This window comes from Equus przewalskii, chromosome 8, assembly GCF_037783145.1.
Source record: "Equus przewalskii isolate Varuska chromosome 8, EquPr2, whole genome shotgun sequence".
Taxonomy (NCBI): Eukaryota; Metazoa; Chordata; class Mammalia; order Perissodactyla; family Equidae; genus Equus; species Equus przewalskii.
Window position 1 is genome coordinate 81190414 of NC_091838.1, and position 21983 is coordinate 81212396.

Sequence of the window (21983 nt, forward strand, 5' to 3'; positions counted from 1 at the left end):
CACCCTCTATGGGATTCTGGCTAAAAATGAGGCCAACCCAGAGGTCCCAAGGAGCCCCAGAAGCAGGTCAGCAGATGTTGGGCACCCACCCTACACATCCGAGGTGCCTGGGGTGGCCTGCAGCTACAGAGCAGTGTGGTTGCAGAGTTACAACACATTCTTAGAAAGACCGCAAAGGACACTTAGCTCTTTCAGAATTAAAGCACGCCACGTAGCATGAAAATCATCAAAACCCAAAACAACAGTGTTAAAGGCAATTACTTCCACGTAATGATGGATTTGGGACCTCTCTGGGCCAAAGTCAATGTCTGATGAGCATCCAGCAGGAGAGCAGAGCCACTTCCACATACCCAGACATCTGTAATTGCAAAGCTTGCTGCCTGTCCCTCAAGAATTTAAGAGCAAACCAGTGGAGGTGTTTTGGAGCAAATGCTAAACTTCTGAAGATGAGAGAACATAAGGAACCTAAAGAAAAGGCGTGAAGGAGGCAGAGGGTGACAGTGAATGCATTACCCACAGTGGTGTGTGGGCAAAGGACATTTCTGACAGCAAAGTGGTTAATCACAAGAAGGGGTCACAAGATTCAGAGTCACAGCAAACTCTCCCAGGACAGATTTCCTGCAAGTTGGCGTCAGAGGATCCAGGGCGCCGGTGGCAGGAGCTCCTACTTCAAGACGCCGGCTGTGGACCCTGTGTTCCTTTCAAACAAAGGGCCTTGGATTTGAACAGAACATTCTGCTTTCAAACCTTAGATCATTTTTAAGTAGGGAATGATAGTAACTCAAAGTTCCAAAGTCAAAGGTCAACTACATCTGCATTGTTTTTCGAAACCATGCAGCTACTTTAAACGTATTACTTGCACGAGATAGGTGTTTAAGCACCGTGGTGATTTTAAAGAGTGTATAAAAAGGGAGAAGAGGGCAGAGGGAGCCATTTTCAACCCACTCATAAGTAAAGCAAAAGAAAAAAAAAAAAGTGCTTTCTTATATTGAACAGGAAAGTGAAAAGCCAGGACAGCAGGCCATTTCAAGGTTTCGCCACACACAGCCCTGCATGGAGATGCTCCTGCCAGCCTGTGAGGACAGTGCAGAAAAGCCTTTCCGTTTCACTCACGCTGGCAGCTTAGAATCCTAGAATCTCGGAGCTGGGCAGCCCTGAGGAGACCCTGGCCCACCCATGGCACCTCAGAGGGGGAGGAGGGGACTGCCCACGGGTCACAGTATGGCACACAAATTTTCAAGCCAGAACTGAACAGAGAGATGTTCACAATTCAGTTTATTCAGGCAACATTTTGGCTATTTTCAGTGTGGAGTGCTAGGGTTAAGAGCAAACATGAATCTATTGAGAATTCAGAGGTAGCCTTTATCTGCATTTATTTCATCTAAAAGGTATTTAGAAACCACCTTCTGTAGTGATTTGGCTAAGCCAATACATTCACTTTCGACAATAAAATGGCAAGACACATCCAAAAAAGCATTAAGTGAGGGTACCACGATGGCATCGACGTGACATTCACACACTCAGGTGACCGATTTGGGTCTAAGAACTCCTTTGTGTGTCTGACACTGGGCAGCCTGACCACAAACAGAACTGCAACACTGTGGGCTGGAGCACGCACTTCTCATCTAGCAGAATCACGGGGCAGAGAGGAACGGCACTGGATTTCAGGGCTCTCTAGCATCCATGGGATAAGCCATAAATGACGGTTTTGACACAACAGTGACCTCATGGCTTTAAAATGACGGCTGACCAAAGACAAGCGAGGGCAGCCCTCACCCTCTGTTAACATTGGCCAGACAGATGCTTCCCACCGAACTGCCGAGTGCTGGGCAGACTAGAAGAACACGCTTTGGGGAGTCATGGCAAACGACAAGGAATTAGACAGACCAAAAAAGTGTGCAAAGGATTCACAATTCTCTTAAAAGTACATCTTCAGAACTTAAGGAGAGAGCATCTTCCCCTCTCAATAGGTTGCAACCTTTTCTTCAGAAAAACAAGAAAACGAGGCTAGTTTGTCCTTCATGAATGGTCAACAGACACAAGGCTAAAGAACAGAATTACGTCCACACGACTCTAACACATAATACTGAAGAACGCGGCAGCCTCCCTAAAACAAAGCAATGCTGCGTTCACATCACTTCTGCGAGCCTAACCCTATTTACAGTCACCTCAAACAAGTACAGCAGATGCAAAGTGGGACATCATAAAAAGGAAGCTGTCAAAAAATCAGTGCAATTATTTGGAGTTGAAAGTTTTCCTTACAAAAAAGAGTCAGCCTGTGTGTAACACGGAGAGCCCCATTACAAAGTCACACGTGCACTGTGTCTACATTGAAAAACGTCACAGCAGCCGAAACTCTGGCACGGCAGCTAGAGAAAATATTTTGGGCTACTTTGGGGAAGGGCTTAAAATATAAAGAAGATATCTGCATTCTGAAAGTGAGGCGCACGAACACTGAGGAAGTTTCTATTTATTGTACATTCCTTTTCTCATGAGCGTGAGAGATGAGTCAAAGAGGTCACAGGGAAATGTCTATGGCTTGTCCGGGCCACTGGGATTGTCCACTGTCTGGATTATGTCAGCTTCTAATGGAACTGCCTTAGGTGTAGGAAAATGCCCAGGAAAAATTCTTTTAACTGTTCAACAGATCAAAGTCCCAGTGAAGGCCTACATCCAGATCCTGACGGCTCCATGACACAAGCCAAGTGCTTCCATGACAACGAGCGACCAAGAGAAGCGGCCCCAGCCCCCAAAGGCCTCCCAGAGACAGTCTGGTGTCCCAACTGCATGACGCTTGGCTGGTCTACCCTTAACATATTGTATCAAATATATAATTTGACTGAAAAACTGCCTTGTAAAAATAAAATTTAAACCACCCTGCAGATCAATGTAAAATTACATCGCTGCGTATATAAGAAAAACAATTCATCCAGAAAAATTACCTTTGTAGCTTTCAAAAATAAATCATCCGGCAAAATTGAAGGTAAACATTAGGTAATTTATAAAAATCGGGGAAAATAATTTCTATCATATTCATCAGGTACCACATGCACTGGAATATCCACATCGGCCAAATCAAACCAGAGCAGAAAGGAAAAAATAAATAGCAACATTTGCATTTAACAACAATAAAAATAACATAGAATCTAACATCAATAGAACTCCCCCCAACCCTGCTGTAGGAGCTGGACTCGAATTGTCTATGAGCACTCAGTACCCGGGGAAACACCGGGAACAGCAGAGCTTACGGCCCACCTCCAACAGCTTGGCAAACACTCTGTTGCCAGCAGTTCCCTCAAGGGGAGGCCGCTGCAGTGGCCAGGGATGTCTGTGGTTCCAGAGTGCAAACATTCATTTAAGGGAGTATGGGAACACTACCGAAGAGCAACATAATCTTGAAAAGGCAGACCCTAAAATGTAGTATCAAGTGTACATGCGAAGACTTCTCAAAACAGAAAACCCAAATAAAACAATCCCTTTCTAAAAGTACAAGTATGCCCAGTTTTACAAAATTCATCTGAACTAGGAAAATCTAAGCTTATGATACACAAACAGCAGGATGGAATTATAGCATTACCAAAGGGATGTTCTACAAAACGGTGGCTTTTTAAACGGCTCCCCTGGGTTTCTTTCATCACTTAGTTATTAGGGTGAGAGCTTCTGAAATGTAATAGATAGTGGTGAAGGGATGGGAATACATTATTTTTCTTACAGTGAATATTTTAAAATATACTAGGAAGAGTACCAGTACAAGAATCTAATTGGGAGACCTCTTTTAAAGAGATGAGATAAGTCCCGGTTTTTCTTTTAAATGAATCCAGATTCCTACATCATAATTTTCACATTCAGTTTGCTTAAAGCAAGGCACACCTTACTTAACAGTGGGGTGGGGCAAAGCCGGCGAGCAGACGCCTCTCTAATCTGCATGGGCCCCGAGCCTCCGGGGTCCAGTCAAACGCAGGAGGAGGATGGGGCTACCCCAGAGCCCCTCCTCGGGGCCACGCGCAGGCATGAGGTAGCCCTGTGCGGGTGCAAGCACAAGCAGAAGACGGGCAGGGGGCCCTTTGGCTTCCATATGAACAGGGCTCGGACTTATTCTACTGCGCTTTGAGGTTTTACACTGTCTCAAAATTTATCCTAATAATGGGGGGATTGGTAGAAATTTGGGAGAACAATTATTTACCTGAGAAATTGTAACTATAGCCATTTAAATTCTGAATCATTAGACATGTACCAAGGTATGCAGCTAACCCAGCTGGAGACGTTTGGTCTATTAATGCTTTTAGTATTAAAAGTTTTATAAAACAAGCATAGGGCTATAAAAAGTATCCTTCTCAAAGTACTTTGGCCCACTAACAAGAAAACTTTTCCTTCAAAAATGATAAAAAATTTTAGGTCCAATTTTCTGCCAGCCTGTGATCTTCCCCAGGTATTAGCTCAGAAACCCTCTCCCTGCAGCCCAAAGAGCTCCTCCCTGCTGGACCCGCGGCGCGCGGGAGAGCACACTCCAGCGAGCTCTAGATCAGGGCTCTCTGACTCCAGGCAGTCCTGGAACCCTGGCCAATGGTGTAAAATGCAGATGCCACTCCCAGCCCTGGGGTCTGCATTTTTACCAAGCACCGCCACTGCCCCGACCACTGAGATCCTGGTGCAGGTGGTTAAAAACACACCTTTGAGACACGTGGTTCTAGATGATCCTAAAAATGGCTGAAAACTAACCTAATTTCAGATTTTAAAAGCGTATTAGTGAAAAGATTCCCTCCTTAGCTTGAATGCTTCTGGTAATTTAAGCCAAGAGTGTATTGGTATGCTTCTGAACATAGGAGAAAGTGCCACTTGCCAATAAAACGACAGGGAATTGCAACGTTTCTTAGAGCAGAGGCTTCTGTCATTTAAAAAGACAAAGAAAAAAAGATACAGCAAGAAGAGACTAATGCCATTAATAAGACACCCACATGCACACACAGACACACACACACGCACACAGTTCTCGGAGTAGATAGCTTCACAAATAATATTGTCATCCCTTTGTTATCGCTGCCAAAATCCAGGCTGAGTGTCCATTACAGCTCGGCCTGCGGTTCCCTGCCCTTCCCACCCCTTGGAGCCGTCAGACCAGGAGACAGAGGTGGCGCTTATTCCAGCACGAGGCACCCCCATCGGGACCCTCACTCCACCGCAGTGCCAGAGGTAAATGTCAGGCCGGGCTGGGGAGTGGAAACCTACAGAGCACAAAGCAGCTCTAGGGAAGGGTCGTCTCCTTCCTAGAATCTCTACATTGAATGTGGACTTGACTCTGAATACAACTGCCTACAAGAACAAAAAGCCAGTTAGCACAAACAGACGTGTCTGTTCTTACCCTTTTCAAGCTGTCCATGGTATCACTCTTAGTGCAATGGTTTCCAGATTGGCAAACCCACATCTGGGGCCCAGAATGCAAATCTTAGCAGAAGGGTCTGCCACTGCTGCTGGCCTGGCAGTCAGCCATCCGGAGGCCAGGGCTCTGTTGCTGACTGCTGGCCTCGCCCCCAACAGGGAGCCACTGCCAACAGCTTTCTGTGTGTTTCAGTGCATAGATCCTATGAAACGAGTCTAACAAAACCACACACAGAGAGAGGTACACTCTGATACATGGACGTCTCTCCCAGGAATGGGAGAATACATACATTCCATTTGTGCTTAATCGGCTGAGCAAGAACACGGGGGCGAGGGGACAGAGAGGGAGGGAGTGATGGCCTCGTGAGTGTGCTCGGTCCTCCTGAAGGTACAGGCTACACAATCTACGCTGAGGGGGGCAGGCTGCTGTCACATTAAGTCAACTGCATATTCCTGTACTTAAGCACTGAGAACCACAGGAGGTGGTCCAGGCTCCAGGCTCCAGCTCGAAACACTCTTGATAACGCTAAACAGATCACAAGAAGCACCCCGTAGTCAATAAAATGAAAAATGGCATCTATCCCATCTATCTATCACATTAATACTGCAAACCAGATATATATATTTTTCTCTTACATTAAAGACATAACAGTGAAAAAGGATTGTACTGTATTTATCACCACAGACCCGTATTCTTTAGAAACTTTGGAAAATAAACGTCACAGTCCTATAGGACAAATCTTATGATTAGACTGTCAGCATATTGTCTTTTTTCTTTTTTTAAATAAATTTTTATTAAAATGGCACTTGTCTGCCAATCTCTCTGGACCTATAAATGTTGTAAACACACGTGGCCCATCTTCTGCCACTGCTCCTTGTTTCAAGCTGTGAGAAAGGCAGGCAGTGGCAGAACAGACCCACCTGTGGGCGCCTCGGCATGCCACCTGCCCTCGGGTCCCGAAGGGCTTGTGAAAGCCAAGTCAGGAGCACACTAGCATCACTTTGAAATAAACTTTAGTGACAACATCAGAATGTTCAAGGCTTTAAAACCACAGTCGTGTTTTGTGCTGCTCTCACTCTCAGAGAACGTTCACAGCTAGTTTGAGCCCATCAATTTCATATAGAATCATGTGTTAAAAACAAGTAAATTGAATGACCAAATAAATTAAAAACGTTTTAAAGCCCTGAGTTCATAGACTGGTTTTAGGAGATTTTTAGGAAACACGGGACTCTATTTTAGTAAGCAGCTTATAGATTTTGGCAAACCATATTTCCTAGGACAACGGGGTCTCATACAGGTCTGCAGTTCAAAATCCAAGTGTGAAATCTGGGACGGAAGGCATTCTGGAAAATGGAGAATCTACTGAAATCAATGACGTCTCATGTTCGATGCTGGCTGTCACGGAAGGGCTGGGCATCTGTTGGTCTGAGTGTAGCTGGTCTCATGTGAATCCAACTCGGTACACAATCGTAAACACTAAACATGTCAAGCAAAGTACATGGTGCGCAGTGTGTCCTGGTGAACCTGGACCGCCTTGGCCAGCGCTTGATGGTCTCGGCCGTTACTCTGCCCGGAGGTATGGCTTCCTTCAGCACTGTGGGGACGGGGGACAGAGAGAGGACAGCCTTTAACGCACCACGGCGCAGCGCTCTGATAACTAGGTTAGGACCATCCACCAGACATCTGGGGAGGCGGCCACACAGCTAACAAGGGGCAGTGAGGATGCTGGCATTTGGGAGTCTGTGTCCAGCCACTGTGACCCCACTGCTACCCATTCTGGAAGAGCAGCTGCTGAAGCCCATTTCATAAATGACCCCTGCTGTGACCTCCAGCCAGGAAAGGCATGCCACTCACCTATCATGTTCCTTATCCACCAGGTGGTACCTGGCCCGGAAGGCCACCAGGTGAGCATAGTATGCTGGCGCAGGGATGGATACGGAGCGCGTGCAGCGCACGTAGGTGTGACACAGCTGGTAGGTGAGAATCTGCAGCTCATCGGAAGAGAAACGATTGTCATCCCAAAGCACGTGATAGTGGGAAGGCCTGCTTGTTCCCTAAAAGCAGATCAGAGGGTCGGAGAGGTGAATAACCAAGAGAGAAGTCCAGGACTCACCTGCAAAGGGCGCTGCTATGAGAAGCTATGGCCACATGGGGACAAGCAAACCCTCCGTGGAGGACATGGTGGGAGGACGCTTAATGACCGAAGGATGTCTGTATTATATTATTGTGTATTATTATAAAAAAGCACCAGAACCATACCTATTATGACCCTGTTTGTAAAATATAGACTATACATACATTTACACATAGAAACATCATTTTGGAAAGACATAAAACATAAAAATGGTTGTTTTGAGGACAGCGTCACTTGTACATGTTAGGTTTTCTACAATGTTTTACTTACAAAGGCAAGAAAGAATCTCTAGTAAGAGTTACGTACTAACAAAAACACTTTTTTAAATAGGAGTTTGAACATGTGTGTTATTTTATGCAGTTTGTGCAGGATGAAATCTTTTGAAACTGCAGGCAGCGGGAGCTGGTCACCTTGCCCACCCCCTCAGCGCCAGGCGCACCCAGCTCTGACAGCGTCACGGCTGCAGCCCTGCTGGACCCAGGCACCCACGGCATCGACAGAGCGGGAGCGTCTTTCTGCGGCTTCTCCCTGCCAGCCTCACCGCCCCGCCCCGCCTCCACCGGGGCCAGCCTGCCGGGTCCCTTCTCTTCCAGCGCAGGTCCTGCCGCCTGTTCACCATCTGCATTCAGGGTCTCACTGACAGGCAGGGGGCAGATGTCTTGTCCTCTGATTTACTACCACACACGTGCTGGCACCCCTCTTTTGACATGTAATTGGTGGCTGTCACAGGGGCCCATGGGCCACGGTGTTTTGTACAAGGCTCTGCTGAGGACACAGCAACAACGGCGGAACAGGTTCTCTCAGGGCTGGTTTATCTCACAGCACTTACACCTCTCCAGAGGAGGCTCCCTGTGAGAGAGCCGGGCAGAAGGCGCAGGGAGAGAGGGTTAGCCAGAAACAAGCCCAAGAGGCCAGGGAGGGTGAGGGCTCCACCCACCGGGAGGGAAGCCAAGGAAAAAAGGGAACATGTGACAGAGAGCACAAACCCCCAAAGATTTACTGTGTGCCCTCCACAGAAAAGGCACACCAGCCCCTGACTCAGGAAGCAAATCCTGGGACAGACGATCTGCACTAAGAAATGATACAAAAGCCTTTGTGCTAAGGCATACTTTTTTTTTTTTTGCAGGGGAAGATTCGCCCTAAGCTAACATCTGTTGCCAATCTTCCTCTTTGTCTTTTTTAGTTCCTTTCCCTCCCTCAAAAGCCCCAGCATGGCTATCAACAATGTGGTGTGGTTCTGCACCCAGGAAACCAAACCCCGGCGGCTGAAGCGGAGCATGCCGAACTTTAACCACTAGGCCACCAGGGCTAGCATCTAAGCTGTATTCTTTTCTTTCTAACAACCCTTTACAAACTTAGACAACCATTCTCAGCCCTCAGGCTGCAGGCTGGACAGGGCCCACAGGCCACACTTCGCCACACCCTGTCCTAGCTCCACGGTGGTGTAAATGAGGTGGAAATTTTAGTGTTTCCCATGGAAAGCTAAAAGTACAAAGTTCACTGCAAATTCTCAAAGTTTAGGTTCAAATCCTTTGGGAAGAGATGTTTAAGTCCTTACTTATATTTTGAAAAAACCAAAAGCCCCCGCTGTGAAGCTCTGAAGCGGGGACAGGCACCCAGAACTAAGCTCCTCCTGTCTCAGTGGGCACGGCTTTGCAGAGCCTGCTAGCTCAGCTCTGACAACGGACGCGGCTGGACGTGGCACTTCTGCGGTGGCAGCACTCCTATGAAAGTGCCCTTGGCCTGCTGGGGGTCTTCACCAAGAGAGACCACGAAAGCCCCGAGGTGATGACAAGCCACAGTGACCTTCTCTCCATGCCCAGAGAATGCGCATGGAGGGGACAGAGGCTGAGCCCGCCATGTGGGCATGAGCTGACCCCTTCACTGCCCCCAACACCTTCCCACAGCAGCAACAGCGGTCTCGTCACCTCTCAGATCTCACCTGGCTCGCTGAGCTCCAGGCACACAGGGGTGCCCCTTGCCCCCACCAGCGTGCTGGCCTTTGCACTCACTGCTCTTTCTGCCCGGACCTCATCTCATGTAAGATGGGACCCCCACCACAGCACCCCAGTGGGTCCTTTGTGCCTAACACCTGATGGTCCCAAGCCTCAGCGCTTCCCTGGCTGACCACCTGACCCCCCTTGGGACCGGCTGAAGCCCATCGGTGCTGCTTACCACCACCTCCCTCGTGCCCAGCGGAGCGCCTGGCATGAGGACCATGCTCTGCAAGTGTTTGCTGAACGTGTGGACGGTGTCACAGGGACGTGGAGAATCTGCGCAAAGGGGACCTTCTGCCCTTACCTGGATGCCGGCGTGACTGCACAGGTAGAAGTCAAACTCGGTCGGGTGGGTGATCTTCGTGTCCACGGTTGTGCCTGCTGGAATGTTTCCACTTTTCCCAACCTTCAGCAAGACAGGAACCCATTAGACACGTTCAGGGGACAACAAAGCAGAGCAAGTGAGCAAACAAGACTGGCCCACACCGCCTCCAATGCTGGGCCTCCCCAGCCAGAGGCTGCCCTATTGTGAGGTCTTTACATTCGCCAACACATGGGGCCAGCCCAGCGGTTCAGCGGTTAAGTGCGCACGTTCTGCTTTGGTGGCCCGGGGTTCACCGGTTCGGATCCCGGGTGTGGACATGGCAACGATTAGCACACCATGCTGTGGCAGGTGTCCCACATATAAAGTAGAGGAAGATGGGCATGGATGTTAGCTCAGGGCCAGTCTTCCCCAGCAAAAAGAGGAGGATTGGCAGCAGTTAGCTCAGGGCTAATCTTCCTCAAAAAAATAAATAAATAAATAAATTGGTCAACACATTTGCAAAGGGCTACATATTAAAATAAAATTTAACAAGTACTAACAACTGAAATTGAATTAGTTCCTGTCCTATTTGGCCTGGGGTTACCTTCCGCCACGTCTCATAAAGGCCCAGATGGGAAATGCAGTGTTTTCCCTTCACTGAAGAATCTGTGTGTAATGCTTGAAGGGCTCTTCACTATTGCTGAGCTCAGAGCGAGAACTGTCACCAACATGCAAATCTAACACCATGGATGATGGCCTGACGGGCCATCATCCATGCACAAGCACACACGATATTTAAGGCGGAAGAGCTAGAAAACCCTGAAAGCTATCAGGGGCGTCTGCGCTTTGCCAGCGGCTCAGTCACCGCCCAAGAGGAAGGCTGCTCCTTCAGAGAGCATGGAGAAGCTGGGCGTGAGGGGCACGAGAGATTATACCCACCTATTTACTCTAAGTTTACACTCTAAGATCAAAAAGACACCGAACATCCAGCCACTGCTACCACAGTGCCACCCCCCCCTCTGGAACCCACCCCGAACTGGTCACTAAGTCCCCGGTTGACTTTTCAGTTGTGCAATATTTCAAATATACACACAACAAAGAGAAGATCGGGTAACCGTCTTTGCACATTCAGCTGTGTCTTTTTCACTTCTTGCCAACCTTTTTCACACCTTCAGATTTTTAAAAGTAAAATACCCGAAAATAGTGCCCCTTGGTACCCCTTTCCCATTCCTACTTCCTCTCTCCCCATCCATGCTGCAGTCTTGAATTTAGACTTTATTAGTCCCACATGTACTTTTATTTTTTGCTACAGATTTAACTCTGTAAACGTATCATACATTCATTCTGCTACTTGCTGTTTTGGCTCAAGATCACAATTTTGAGATGTATTCATTTGACAGATACAGTTTACTACTTTTCATTGCTGAACAGGATGCTAATATATTAATGCATCACCATCTTTTCTCCTGTTAGCAGACAGATTAATTTTTTGCTATTAGAAACAAGCTGCAGTAAATATTCCTCTACACGTCTCCTTGTACACAGGCATGTGGGCTTCTCCAGGGCAGATCTCTAGAATCACCAAACTGTGTACCACTCTGGTTATCAGTTTGTACTCCCACCAAAAGCATGAGAGTTCTCTTCATAGTAATGCATTTACGCTGTGCCAAGGACTGTGCTAAGTGCTTTGCACGTGCTAGCTTAGTCAACCCTCCTAACGTCCTTGGGAAAGTGGTCCAGGGAGGCAGGCAGCTCGTGGTCATGCAGCTGGGGATGTGGATTCAAGCCGGCCCTCCGGCTCCAGAACCTGTGCTCCTGACCACTGCACAGCACCCACATCCTCCCCAACCCTTGGTATTACAGGCTAACCTCATAACATGAGCTCCCCTCCTTTTCCCATTTTCTGAAATACTTTGTATAAGGTTATTCTTTGAAGCTTTGGTAAAGCTTGCCTGTAAAACTCCCTGGGCCTGATGCCTTTTGGAATCACAATTGGATTATCCTCCTGAGCTGATTTTGGTAATTTATGTAATTCTACAAACAGTCTGTATCTGTTTTTTCTAAGTTTTCCAATTTCTTGGCATAAAGTTTTTAATTTTCCATTAAGATTTAAAACAATGTATACTCCTAATGCAGTTACAGTTCCGTTTTTACTCCTAATCCTTTATGTGTCCTCTTTTTCTCCTTGCTGAGTCTCACTAGGTTCATCTGTCTTCAGAGAAGTAGGTTTTGCTTGTGTTAATCTGCTCTGTTGCTTCTTCATTTTCTATTCTCGGAGGGGAACTGGGGTGTGGGAGTAAGCTGACTCTGAGCCCTCTTGACTCCTGGCAAGCGAAGTTTGCGGGCCGAGGAGGGAAGGAGCCCACGCATCCCAGCTCCTCAGCTTCCCCTCTGCCCCTGGGCCTGCCTTCTCTTATTTCCGTCCTTCCTGCATCTTCAGGCTTATTTGATGATTCTCTTTCTTGTTTTACAACAAACGCATCTAAATCTATACTTTTAGGTCTGAGGACTGCCTTAGTTGCGTTATGTAAGGTTTGATATGAAATTCTCTTGTTTTTGTTCAGATTATTTTGTAATTTTGTAATCAGGTTACTTTGTAATTTGTTTTGTTCTGATTATTTTGTAATTTCTTTTCTTTTCACATGCTTAATGCATATGCTACTTAGAAGTGAATTTAAAATTTCAAGCTTTCTTAAACTTTTCCACTCTGTAATTGTATAATGATTTAAAAAATGTGGTTTGTACAATACTGAGGTTTGGAAATCTCCTGAGACCTCCTTTGTGACCTGGTACGAGGCCAACTTTAATAACGCAGCTGTTTTAAGTTGGATTCTATTAGATCTGCCTTATTCATTTCATTCTTCCAATTTTTGGTTTTTACTAATTTGTGCTTGTTTCAATTTCTGATGGAGGTGTATTGAAATCTCTCTCTTCGACAGTGGATTTGTCTATTTCTCCTTGAAATTCTGTCCGTTTTTGCTTTACTGCTTTTTAGGTCACGGCGTCAGGTACATCCAAGCTCACAGTTGTTCTGTCTTCTTGGTGGATCGTCCCTGTGATTGTGACAAAGTATCCCCTTTTCTCACTGTTAACTCGCAATCTGTATTTCGTATTCCATTTAGAGCAGAGGCATTTCGCGTGCTGTGGTGCCATCGCTGCCGTGCTGTGCCTTCCTCTGGCACACGTGGAGACCGACCCACCGCCTTCTGGCCCTGCTGTGACCGATTCGAACGCTGCTGGCTGTCAGCCTAATGCCATGCAGTTTTAGGACAATGTGCATAGGTGTGGATTTATTTTTATTTATCCTGTTGGGAACATGGAAACCTTTTAACCCGAGGACCACTAGCTTCTTCAACTGTGCAGAATGCCCAGCAGTTATGTCTACAAATCTTGCTTCTCCTCATGCTTGTTGCTCTTATTCTGGAATGCCCAGGAGATGTACGAAGGAGCTCATAACTCCTCTCCAGACCCCAGAACAAGCTCCCCAGGCCACCTTCCAGCACGCCAACCCCACCGGGGGCCCTGAGTTGACGCCATTCCACAGCATTCTTTACGACTGTCCTGCCCACTGCCATGGGCGCTAACTGGTTCTTCTTCAGAGCCCCCTCTTCAGTAATTTCTTTATTGGATAAATGACATCTCCCGCCTGGACCTGTCCGAGACCTGTGGGACCTACAGGTCCAGGCTTCTCACCAAACTGAGGAGAGCCCAAGCCTGGGTGCCCACAAAGCCCAGAGAACCCGGGACAGCAGCAGAGTCGCCATGGACACTCTGCGATGTGGCACAGGACAAGGGCTGAGCACAGACCCAGGGCCCACGAGGCCCCACAGCCCAGGCCGTGCAGCGGCTGCTGCCTCAGCCGAGGGAACTCACCCGCTCGTTCTTGTCAGTGCAGAAGAGCCGTGTGTGGTGTCTCTTCTGTACCACGATGAAAGTGATCCCCGGCTGGTAGTCTTTTTCGAGCTTAATACACGCCTCGCGGATGGCCAGTAACTCGTGGTGGAGAACCTGGCGGAAGAAAGGACATGCTTGAGGATCGTTACGTTTTTAGGGCCTCTTGCTACCTTAAAATACATCCTTAATAATACGTACCATTCGGCAAACACGTGTAGGTAAGCCTTCTAGTTTCACTAGCTTGTTATTAGCTGTGTGACTTTGCCTCTGTGAGCCTATTTCTTCATTTATATAATGGAGCAAATGATACCCAGGTTTCATGGTTAAAAAAAGGTTTAAATCAGATAACGCATGAAACTGCTTAGCACAGTATCTGGAATGTTCTAAGTGCTCGATAAATGGCACCTACCATATACACAGCAGTAATGAGGCACTATGGGAGACACACCCATGAACAAATCAATTCAACAACTTGTCTTTGTACTGGAGACGAGGGAGAGAATCCGGTGGAACAAACACTGGCTTAGCAGTCGGCCCGGAGTTCTAATCCCAGCTCCACCACTAAGCAGTCATGTGCCTTTCGGAAAGCCACGCACCTTCTCTGATCCCCAGTTCTTTCACTTTTAAAATCGGAACATCGACCAGGCCTGCTGGGAAGACTAAAGTAAAACGCAGAGCACTTGGCAGGTAAGCACCCGGGAGTCAGGGGACAAGCATCGAAAGACACTGTCTTGTCGTCACCTTGTGTCATCAAGAGAGAAACGGGCTAACCACCTACCATGTGACGAAGGCTATTACAGGGACCACACACCTTAGATTTTTAGTGATCGTCCTATTTAAATATTGTGTTGTGATGTCTCAAAAGTACGTCTTGGGTTCCGGGTTCAGAAACCCCAGCTGTGATGATTCTGTGAGCATGGAGTATATTCAAGAGTGATAAAAACAGAGAGAGGCACCAGCCCTCCTCTCCAGGAGGACTGACTGTGAGAGAGGGTGCAAAGGCTGGGGCTTGGAAGTGGGGAGAACATTTCCACAGGGAGGGGACCCAGAAGGTTCTGTATAAGAGGTGCGTTCAAGGTTGGCTGGCACACATTGGACTCTGGGCTGGAGAGGAGACAGCACAGGAACTGCCAGCCCTGGTCCCCACAGTGGCTTTGAATCAGACGCCTTGGCCAGGAGCTGCCAGCCGGTCAAGGAGCACCAATTCAGTCTCCTCGCCAACCATGGGCTTCAGAGGTACAGGCTGTTTCTTGTCCTCTGGACCAGGAAGGCAATCATGTTTATGACTTATCTGAAGCATGTGTTGGGGACATGATGGGAGCAGCGGTGCAGTTACCCCTGGCCAATGTGGAGACACAGCCAGGGTGTTACTCTCCTGAGTGCCGGGCTAGGATGCATTCACTGCTGCCCACAGCTCACCTTGTCCTGGAGGTGCTGCAGGCAGGTGCTTCCAACCAGAGCACAACAAACTCCCCTTCCCTCCTCACTCCCCTGGCCCCTGGGCTCCCCACCCTCCAGACAGCAGCCCAAGGCTGTGACACACACACCAGCCAAGACGCCGCCACTCTCCCCACATCCAAATAGTGGCCGGGTCCTGTCGACCCCACTTTCAAAAGGGTTCCCGCCCACCCCTCCTCCTGGCCCCTGCCATAGTTCTCACCCTGCCCATGCACTCTCCCTGCTCCAGCCCGCCCCTCACACTGCAGACACGGGGGACCCCCAGACACAACAGTATCCCAGCCCCACACTCTCCACAGCCTGTGAGGCAAAGCCTGGGCTCTGGAAGGGCCCCGGCCAGAGAGCTGCACTGCCAAGTCAGCCCAGACTCAACCTGCCCCAGCGCAGCAATCCAGGCCCCGAGCCCACGCCCTCTCTGCTCCTCTTCTCCCATCCTGCCTCAGCACCCTTGGCCTGGCCCAGAGTCCTAACAATCCCATGCCCATTCTTCCTCCAGCCCACCTTCCACGCTGTGACCAGATAAACCCTGCGGCAGAACGTAAATTGCATCACTCTCTTCATTAGGGAACCCAGGCAGCTCTGCTGCTGGACACACAGGTGGATTAAAGACATTTTGAGGATAGAGATGGGTAAAGCGAAAAGAGGCGGACCACCTGTTGAAACTGCCCTTCCGAGACACCGTCGCGGTAGAAGATGATGCGCGTGGGCTTGAAGCGCGTGGACTTGTAGAACTGGATGAGGAGCTCGCGCACCATGGCGGCCAGGTCTTGGATGATCTCTTGCCGATGCTGCTGGACCCTTACGGTGGCACAGTAGCGATTGGGGTGGGCGTCCATGCTGCCCACGACCTGTTGGGGCATGCAGGGAGGGTTCATCAAGAGTTCCGGAAAGGCCCTGCCCTGGGCGTGCGCTGGAGAAGGCAGGAGCGTCTCTACCGTGACCCTCACGTCAGGGTGAACCGCCACTGGCTCATCAGACGTGCCTGCCACCTTTATGCTTCTTGTCAGTATGTGGCAATAGCGCTCATAAACATGTTCCGAAAAATAAAATTTTGCCTAAGTTATCTAATAAAAAAACAGGCAATCATTCCGAACCTTTATGCTGCTTGTGGTCAGATGTAGCTGAATTACATCAAGAAAGCACCTAGTTTTTTTTTAAAGCACATTGTTTTCCCAAAGAAGCTATTTGCACATCAATGCACAATACCCCAAGATTTGGACCCCCAGGAATGGCAGAGCGTCCCAAAGGGCAAGCTGGCATGTTAGTTGTCTGAAGGTGCCAACCAGATGGAGGGTGAGAGAGAGACAATTACACCAGCTTGTTCTGCTGTGCTGCTCTTCGTTAAGCAAACGCGGAAAGAGCTGACAACGTTTAGCGCAGTAAACAGTGCCGTCTATGCAGGAAGTTGTGGCATTGGTGTCGCTGGGTCAAGCAGGAAGAACTACATTACGTGATGCTCATTTGACAAAGGAAGCACAGCCCCTGCATGACATCAGACACACGACATATGTTGGGGGCCCACGACTGCCCTCTTGGAAGCTTGTAGCTCCTGGGGTGCTCTGGCCTCCCTGGCTGGGGGTCAGTCACATCTCGGGATTGGAGGCTGGGCTGCTGGGCAGTGGCCCCGCCCACACGGGTGCCTCAGGTTCCTCATCTGAGACACTGGGGGATGCGTATGCGTCTGTGGCTGCTCTAACAAGAGCCGCCACAATGGAGGGGATCAGAGCTTGAGGCCCCCGTGCACGGGGACCCGACAGGTGCGCCGATCCTCCACCACCCTGCACAGCACAGGAGAAACACTGCCTTGAACTAAAGGCTGAGGCTCAGGCAGGCTTGAGCAGTGTTTCCTGCTGTTTCTCTCCAGTGATTGAACTCAGCCTTTCTGAACCTGCTCCTGTGTAAAATGAGGGAACAATGACCTCCTGAGATTATGAGGCGATGTATTAGGCACTAGCTCGGGGCCTGGTAGGCAGTGGGTGCTCAGACAACAGAACGTCATTATTTGATTAGTCTAGAGGGAGTGAGGGCAGGACGGGCGAGCTGCCCTAGCGGGGAAAGAAAATCAACAGGTGGTTTCTTCAATGACGGAACATACAGTGGCCCAGACGTCACTCTGGCAGTCCCCACTGGGGACACTGGGAACGCACAACCTCACACCTGAGGCTTCCTTCTCTCCACTTGGCTACCTTGGCTGTAGAAGATTGGGTCCTCAAAGAGGACTCTGAGTAACACCCTCTGTCCTCCGCACTATTCTAAGTACAAGCTTGTCTGTCCTTTTCAACAAAAGGCCACAGCAACGATTATGCTGCCCCTCCCAGAGCAGCCAGCTCTGGGTGCAGAGGTGAGGTGAGGCTCAGCCTCCAGGAGAAGGGGACAGACGGCCAGGTACGAGCACAGGTGTTCAGCACCATGACCGCCTGTGAAACGAAGGCCGCCACGCCCCCACCCAGAGGACATTCACCAAGTTAGAGCAGGGAAAGGACGATAGCTAACTCCAGACCATGTAATTATTTTACATTTAGCATTTGTTAATAAAAAATAGAAACTGTTGAAACAAGGTGCAGCACGTGCCCCGGGGGGCCATGGAGCCATCGATTATCACCCAGGCCTCGGGGGGGGCCTGCAGGACAAATGCCACCTCCCAGCAGCCTTCCACGTGGACAGATCTGGTTTGGTTTGGGGCTTTTTGGACAGTGCTCACTCACACTACTCTCGCCGCTTCTCAGAACATGTTCACCCATCAGCAGTGGCCCCCAAGACCCATTTCCCTTGAGATCTCACTTCACCAACTGCAGTCTAGGAAACCACAGTGCTTTTCAGGAAGAAACTCTGGCCACATGGCTGCAATGGGACTTCGTCCCCTCCCACGGGCAGCTCAGGGAGAGCTGTGGTCCCTACAGGGTAGGATGTCACCAACAGAGGGCCCAGCGGGAAGTGCTGACACTCACGGCGGCGATAGAAGGCTTCTTCCCGTCCCCAGCGGGTGGGTGAGTAACATCAGCGCCCAGAAAGATGACCGGCTGCTGGAACACTGGAGGCCTGTGGAGGGAAGCAGGAGCATTGGAGGCCGAGGCTCGGGACGCTGCCTGGACCTCTGAGGTTGTTGGCGCCACTGTCACTCATGTGGTAAGAGTATTGTGGTTGTGTTTTTAAAAAGAGTCTTTTATCTTTTAATGACACATACAGAAAACGTTACGGATAAAATGATACGAGATCTGAGACCTGCTTCAGAATAACCCAGTTGGGGAGAGTGGAATGTAGACTAGACTGGCCAGGCGCTGACAGCGGCTGAGGCCGGGCTCAGGGAGGCGTGAGTCCTACCTTTGTAGATGCTTGAAAATTTCCAAAATAATTCTTAATAAAAAGTCCCATGGTTTGTTATTCAACACCTGACTTGCAGCCACTCTACTCCATGGTGTCTCACCCTCGGCACAGCTCACGCTTGGGGCTGGGACTTCTTGGTGGCAAGAGGGGCTGTCCCATGCGCTGTGGGCTGCTCACCAGCATCACTGCTCTCTACCCACTAGATGCTAGTAGCAACAGCCAAGTCCCGACACCCAGAAGTGTCTCCAGACATTGCCACCTGTTCCTGGAGGAGCAAAACCACCCCAGCTGAGAAGCCCCGCTCTAAGCTCTCTCCCCCGGTCCTCTGCACGCTGACTGTATTCCTGGAGTCACTGTCGGGGGAGGCAGCGTGCACTGCGGTTGGGGGCATGGGTTCCGAGGCAGCGGCAGGTCCCAGCACTCACCAGCTGTGAGTTCTGGAGCTTACTCTCTCTATGCCTCACTTTTCTCTTCTGAAAAATGGAGACAATAACAGTACCCACCTTCTGGGGTTGTCATGAGGACTGAATAAGCTCGTGCATGTCAAGTGCTTTCAGAGGGCTTGGCCCATGACACACACTAGGATCTGCTGACACTGTTATTGCCCTGGTTACTGTTCTTACTCGTCAGTAACAAGCAGCAGAGTGTGCCTGCCGATGCAGGCAGGGGAAGAATTCAGCGGGGAAAGTGACGTCAGCGGGACTCCCACTGGACGGTCGCTTCCCGGGATGCCGTTAACTCCCCTGGCTGCACCATCAGCCCCCCACACTCATTTAGGAATGCCCTCCGCCCAGAGTCTGGAAAGGGAGTGTGTTGCAAGTGTGTATACCCTATGTCAATTTCTATAAAATGGGGACAAGTTTCCCCCTTCCATCCTCGCGTGGTTCCAACCACACCTGGGGGCCTTCTCCCCAGGGGTCACCAGGGGTCCCCCTGAAGCTCAGGGTCAGGAATGTAAGGCAGGGCCAGTCGGCACGGTTGTGGGCGGTGTCTTCTCCAAGCCCACGACTCCTACAAATGGTGGTGGCAGTGTTGGTGACAAGACGCAGCAGGTGTCCCACTGCTTGCGAGTGCCCTGCTCTGGAAGGGAGGAGCCAGCAGCTCCCCACTGCCTGCCTCCCGGCTGCTCTCAGGCCTCTCCCAACCAGACTTTGAGCTGCCATGGCAACAAGATTCCTCTTTGCAAATGGTTGAGCCTCAGCCCTCATCATTCTTGGCCTGTCCCCACCATGTGACACAGAACACACTGCCCTTGGGGTCTAGGACCCGCTTGGCTTGCTTCTCCATTCTCCTCTCCCGTCTCAAGCTCCACAGCTGGCTCCTTACCCTCCACGACCTTTTTAACCCTCAAATCCCCAGAACTGAGGGTTCAGACATACTTCCTTGTCTACACCCTGCCCTGAGGGGTCTCATCAGCCTCCTGGTTTTAAATAACCATGTCCACACCCAGGGACCCCTAAACATATACTTCTGACACCAGACTGTTTCTTCTGCCCACCCTCTATCCCCACTCAGAGGCCGACCTGCTCACCTCTGCACAGCCCTCGGACCTTCCTCGTCCGTGAATATTGCCTTGTCTCTGCAGATAGCAAGGCCAAGAGCCTTGGACTCATCTTTGATGCTCCTCTTTCATTCATAGCCCAAACCTGACCTGTCAGCAAGCCCGCAGCTCATCTTCAAAACACCCCCTGCCACCACCAGCGCTCCTCCTGGGATAACACAGGAGGCTCCTGCTTCCCACTCCACGCGGAGCCAGAATGGCCTTCAGAACAAGATCAGAAGAACCCCATCTTCAATCGCAAACCTCCAATGGATGCATCCCGCCCAGAGGGAGCCCCAGCACCCCAGCAGCTCTCGGGCCCCTGCCAGCCAGCCTGCCCTCCGCCCCTCAGCTCTTCCCTAGAACAACTCCCAACCCACCCGGCAGGCTCCCACCACAGTGCCCCTGCATGGCCTGTGCCCTCGGTCTGGAATGCTCTTCTCGCAGGCGTCCACATGTGTGCTGCCTCGCCGCCTGCTGCCTGCTCAGTGCCACCTTCTCCGAGAGACCCCCACCATAGAAACCCCAGTTGCTCACCCTCCTGAGCTCCTGCCCCACTCGCTACATCACTGCTGCTCACCTGTAAAGTCAAATGTGACGCAGTTATGGACCCTCTTGTACGGGTCCCTCCATTAGAGGGCTAGGACTGTGGTCCCTGTCCTCCCTGCTCTGGCCCCAACTCCGGGCACACAGTAGGCACTCAATCAACACAGGACCTGCTGACCGAGCGAACGGCACCTTTGGTTTACCACCTGCTCTCAACAGGTCCTCACTCCCGTGGACCGAGTGAGCAGAGGGTCCCCTCAATGCAGAGCCAATATCCAGGTACAAGCCTGTCAGACTCTAAGTCTGGGCTCTTTCCACTTTACCACGCTGCCTCCGAATGAACTCAACCAACTCCTTCCAGTCAACAGTATCTCAGCGCTTCTCAAAGTGTGGTCCCTGGACCAGCAGTAGCACCATCTGGCAACTTGCTAGCAAGGCAGGCACTTGGGTCCTAATCCAGATGGGATCAGAACCTCCGTCGTTTAACAAGGCATGCAGCTGATTCGGATGCTCACTCAGCTGCGTGAACACTGGGGCAACCTCAGCACAGGCTGGAGGGCTCTGCACACGGTTAGTGCTCATTAATGCCTATTTTCCAAATAAACGAAAGCAGCAAGGATGCCGACTGCCTTCACGAGCACTACTCCTGCACGAGGCCCGTCTGAGTCAGTGGAGGGCGAGTGCGTCAAACAACCTGACAGTGCCAGTGTCTGCCTTTCAAATGCTAAGACAATTGCTGGGTTCTTCAACGATACAATTTCCTCCACAATCTCTCTTGATGGAGTCCTCTCATCTTGCCTGCATCAGAGGCTGCTGGTCTCTGAGGGCAAAAGCTAATCTTGGCCCTGTCCTCAAGCACCCAGGGCTGCACGCCAGGCCCAGGAGGTAACTGAGGACCCTGCAGCTCCAACCTCCCCCTCCCCTCGGCCCCTAGCACCTGGCCACAGATCCTGGCCTCGGCCTGAAACCCCCCGATGGCGAGCTCCCATGCAGAGCTTTTCAGTCCAAAGGGCTACGTTGCCAGCATGGGCAGCACCAGGCAGCATCCGCACCAGCCTGGCTTGGGAAGCACAGGGAGCACTCAGGTCTACATGGCAGGCAGCCGTGGCTCCGCGCTCCAGGGGATGAACTCTCATCAGGGAGCCCGTCTCCTGGTCCTTCAGGGCTCCCTCCTCTGCCTGGCTCGCTCCCTTCCACAGTGCAGCCACCATGTCTCACGTTGTGGGACCCCTGGCCGGGGATGGGGTGAGGAGTCCCTTCTTCTCTGGTCCCTGCAGTCTGTCTTCCTCTCTCTCAGGGAAGCTGGTCACGGCACTCAATGCCCCGCAGATGCCTAGGGTCCCCTAGAGCATGAGCAACCGGGCCCTGTGTCTTACTCACGTCTATTATCTGTCATGTCCAGGACAGCG

General features: G+C 50.4%; 1 protein-coding gene across 3 annotated transcripts in view; it reads right to left on the reverse strand.

The window, feature by feature from the left end:
- Nucleotides 1-1258: 1258 nt before the first annotated feature.
- The window catches only part of AGO2 (argonaute RISC catalytic component 2), a 106751-nt gene continuing 86026 nt past the window's right edge, over nt 1259-21983 (reverse strand). For all 3 annotated transcript variants that reach the window (XM_070631032.1, XM_070631033.1, XM_070631034.1), the window contains exons 14-19: nt 18113-18203; nt 15818-16012; nt 13686-13820; nt 9813-9914; nt 7232-7431; nt 1259-6971 (exon numbers count right to left, since the gene is read on the reverse strand). In XM_070631032.1, coding sequence (XP_070487133.1) covers nt 6863-6971; nt 7232-7431; nt 9813-9914; nt 13686-13820; nt 15818-16012; nt 18113-18203 — 832 coding nt within the window. In that variant the 3' untranslated portion in view covers nt 1259-6862. The remainder of the gene's footprint in view (nt 6972-7231; nt 7432-9812; nt 9915-13685; nt 13821-15817; nt 16013-18112; nt 18204-21983) is intronic.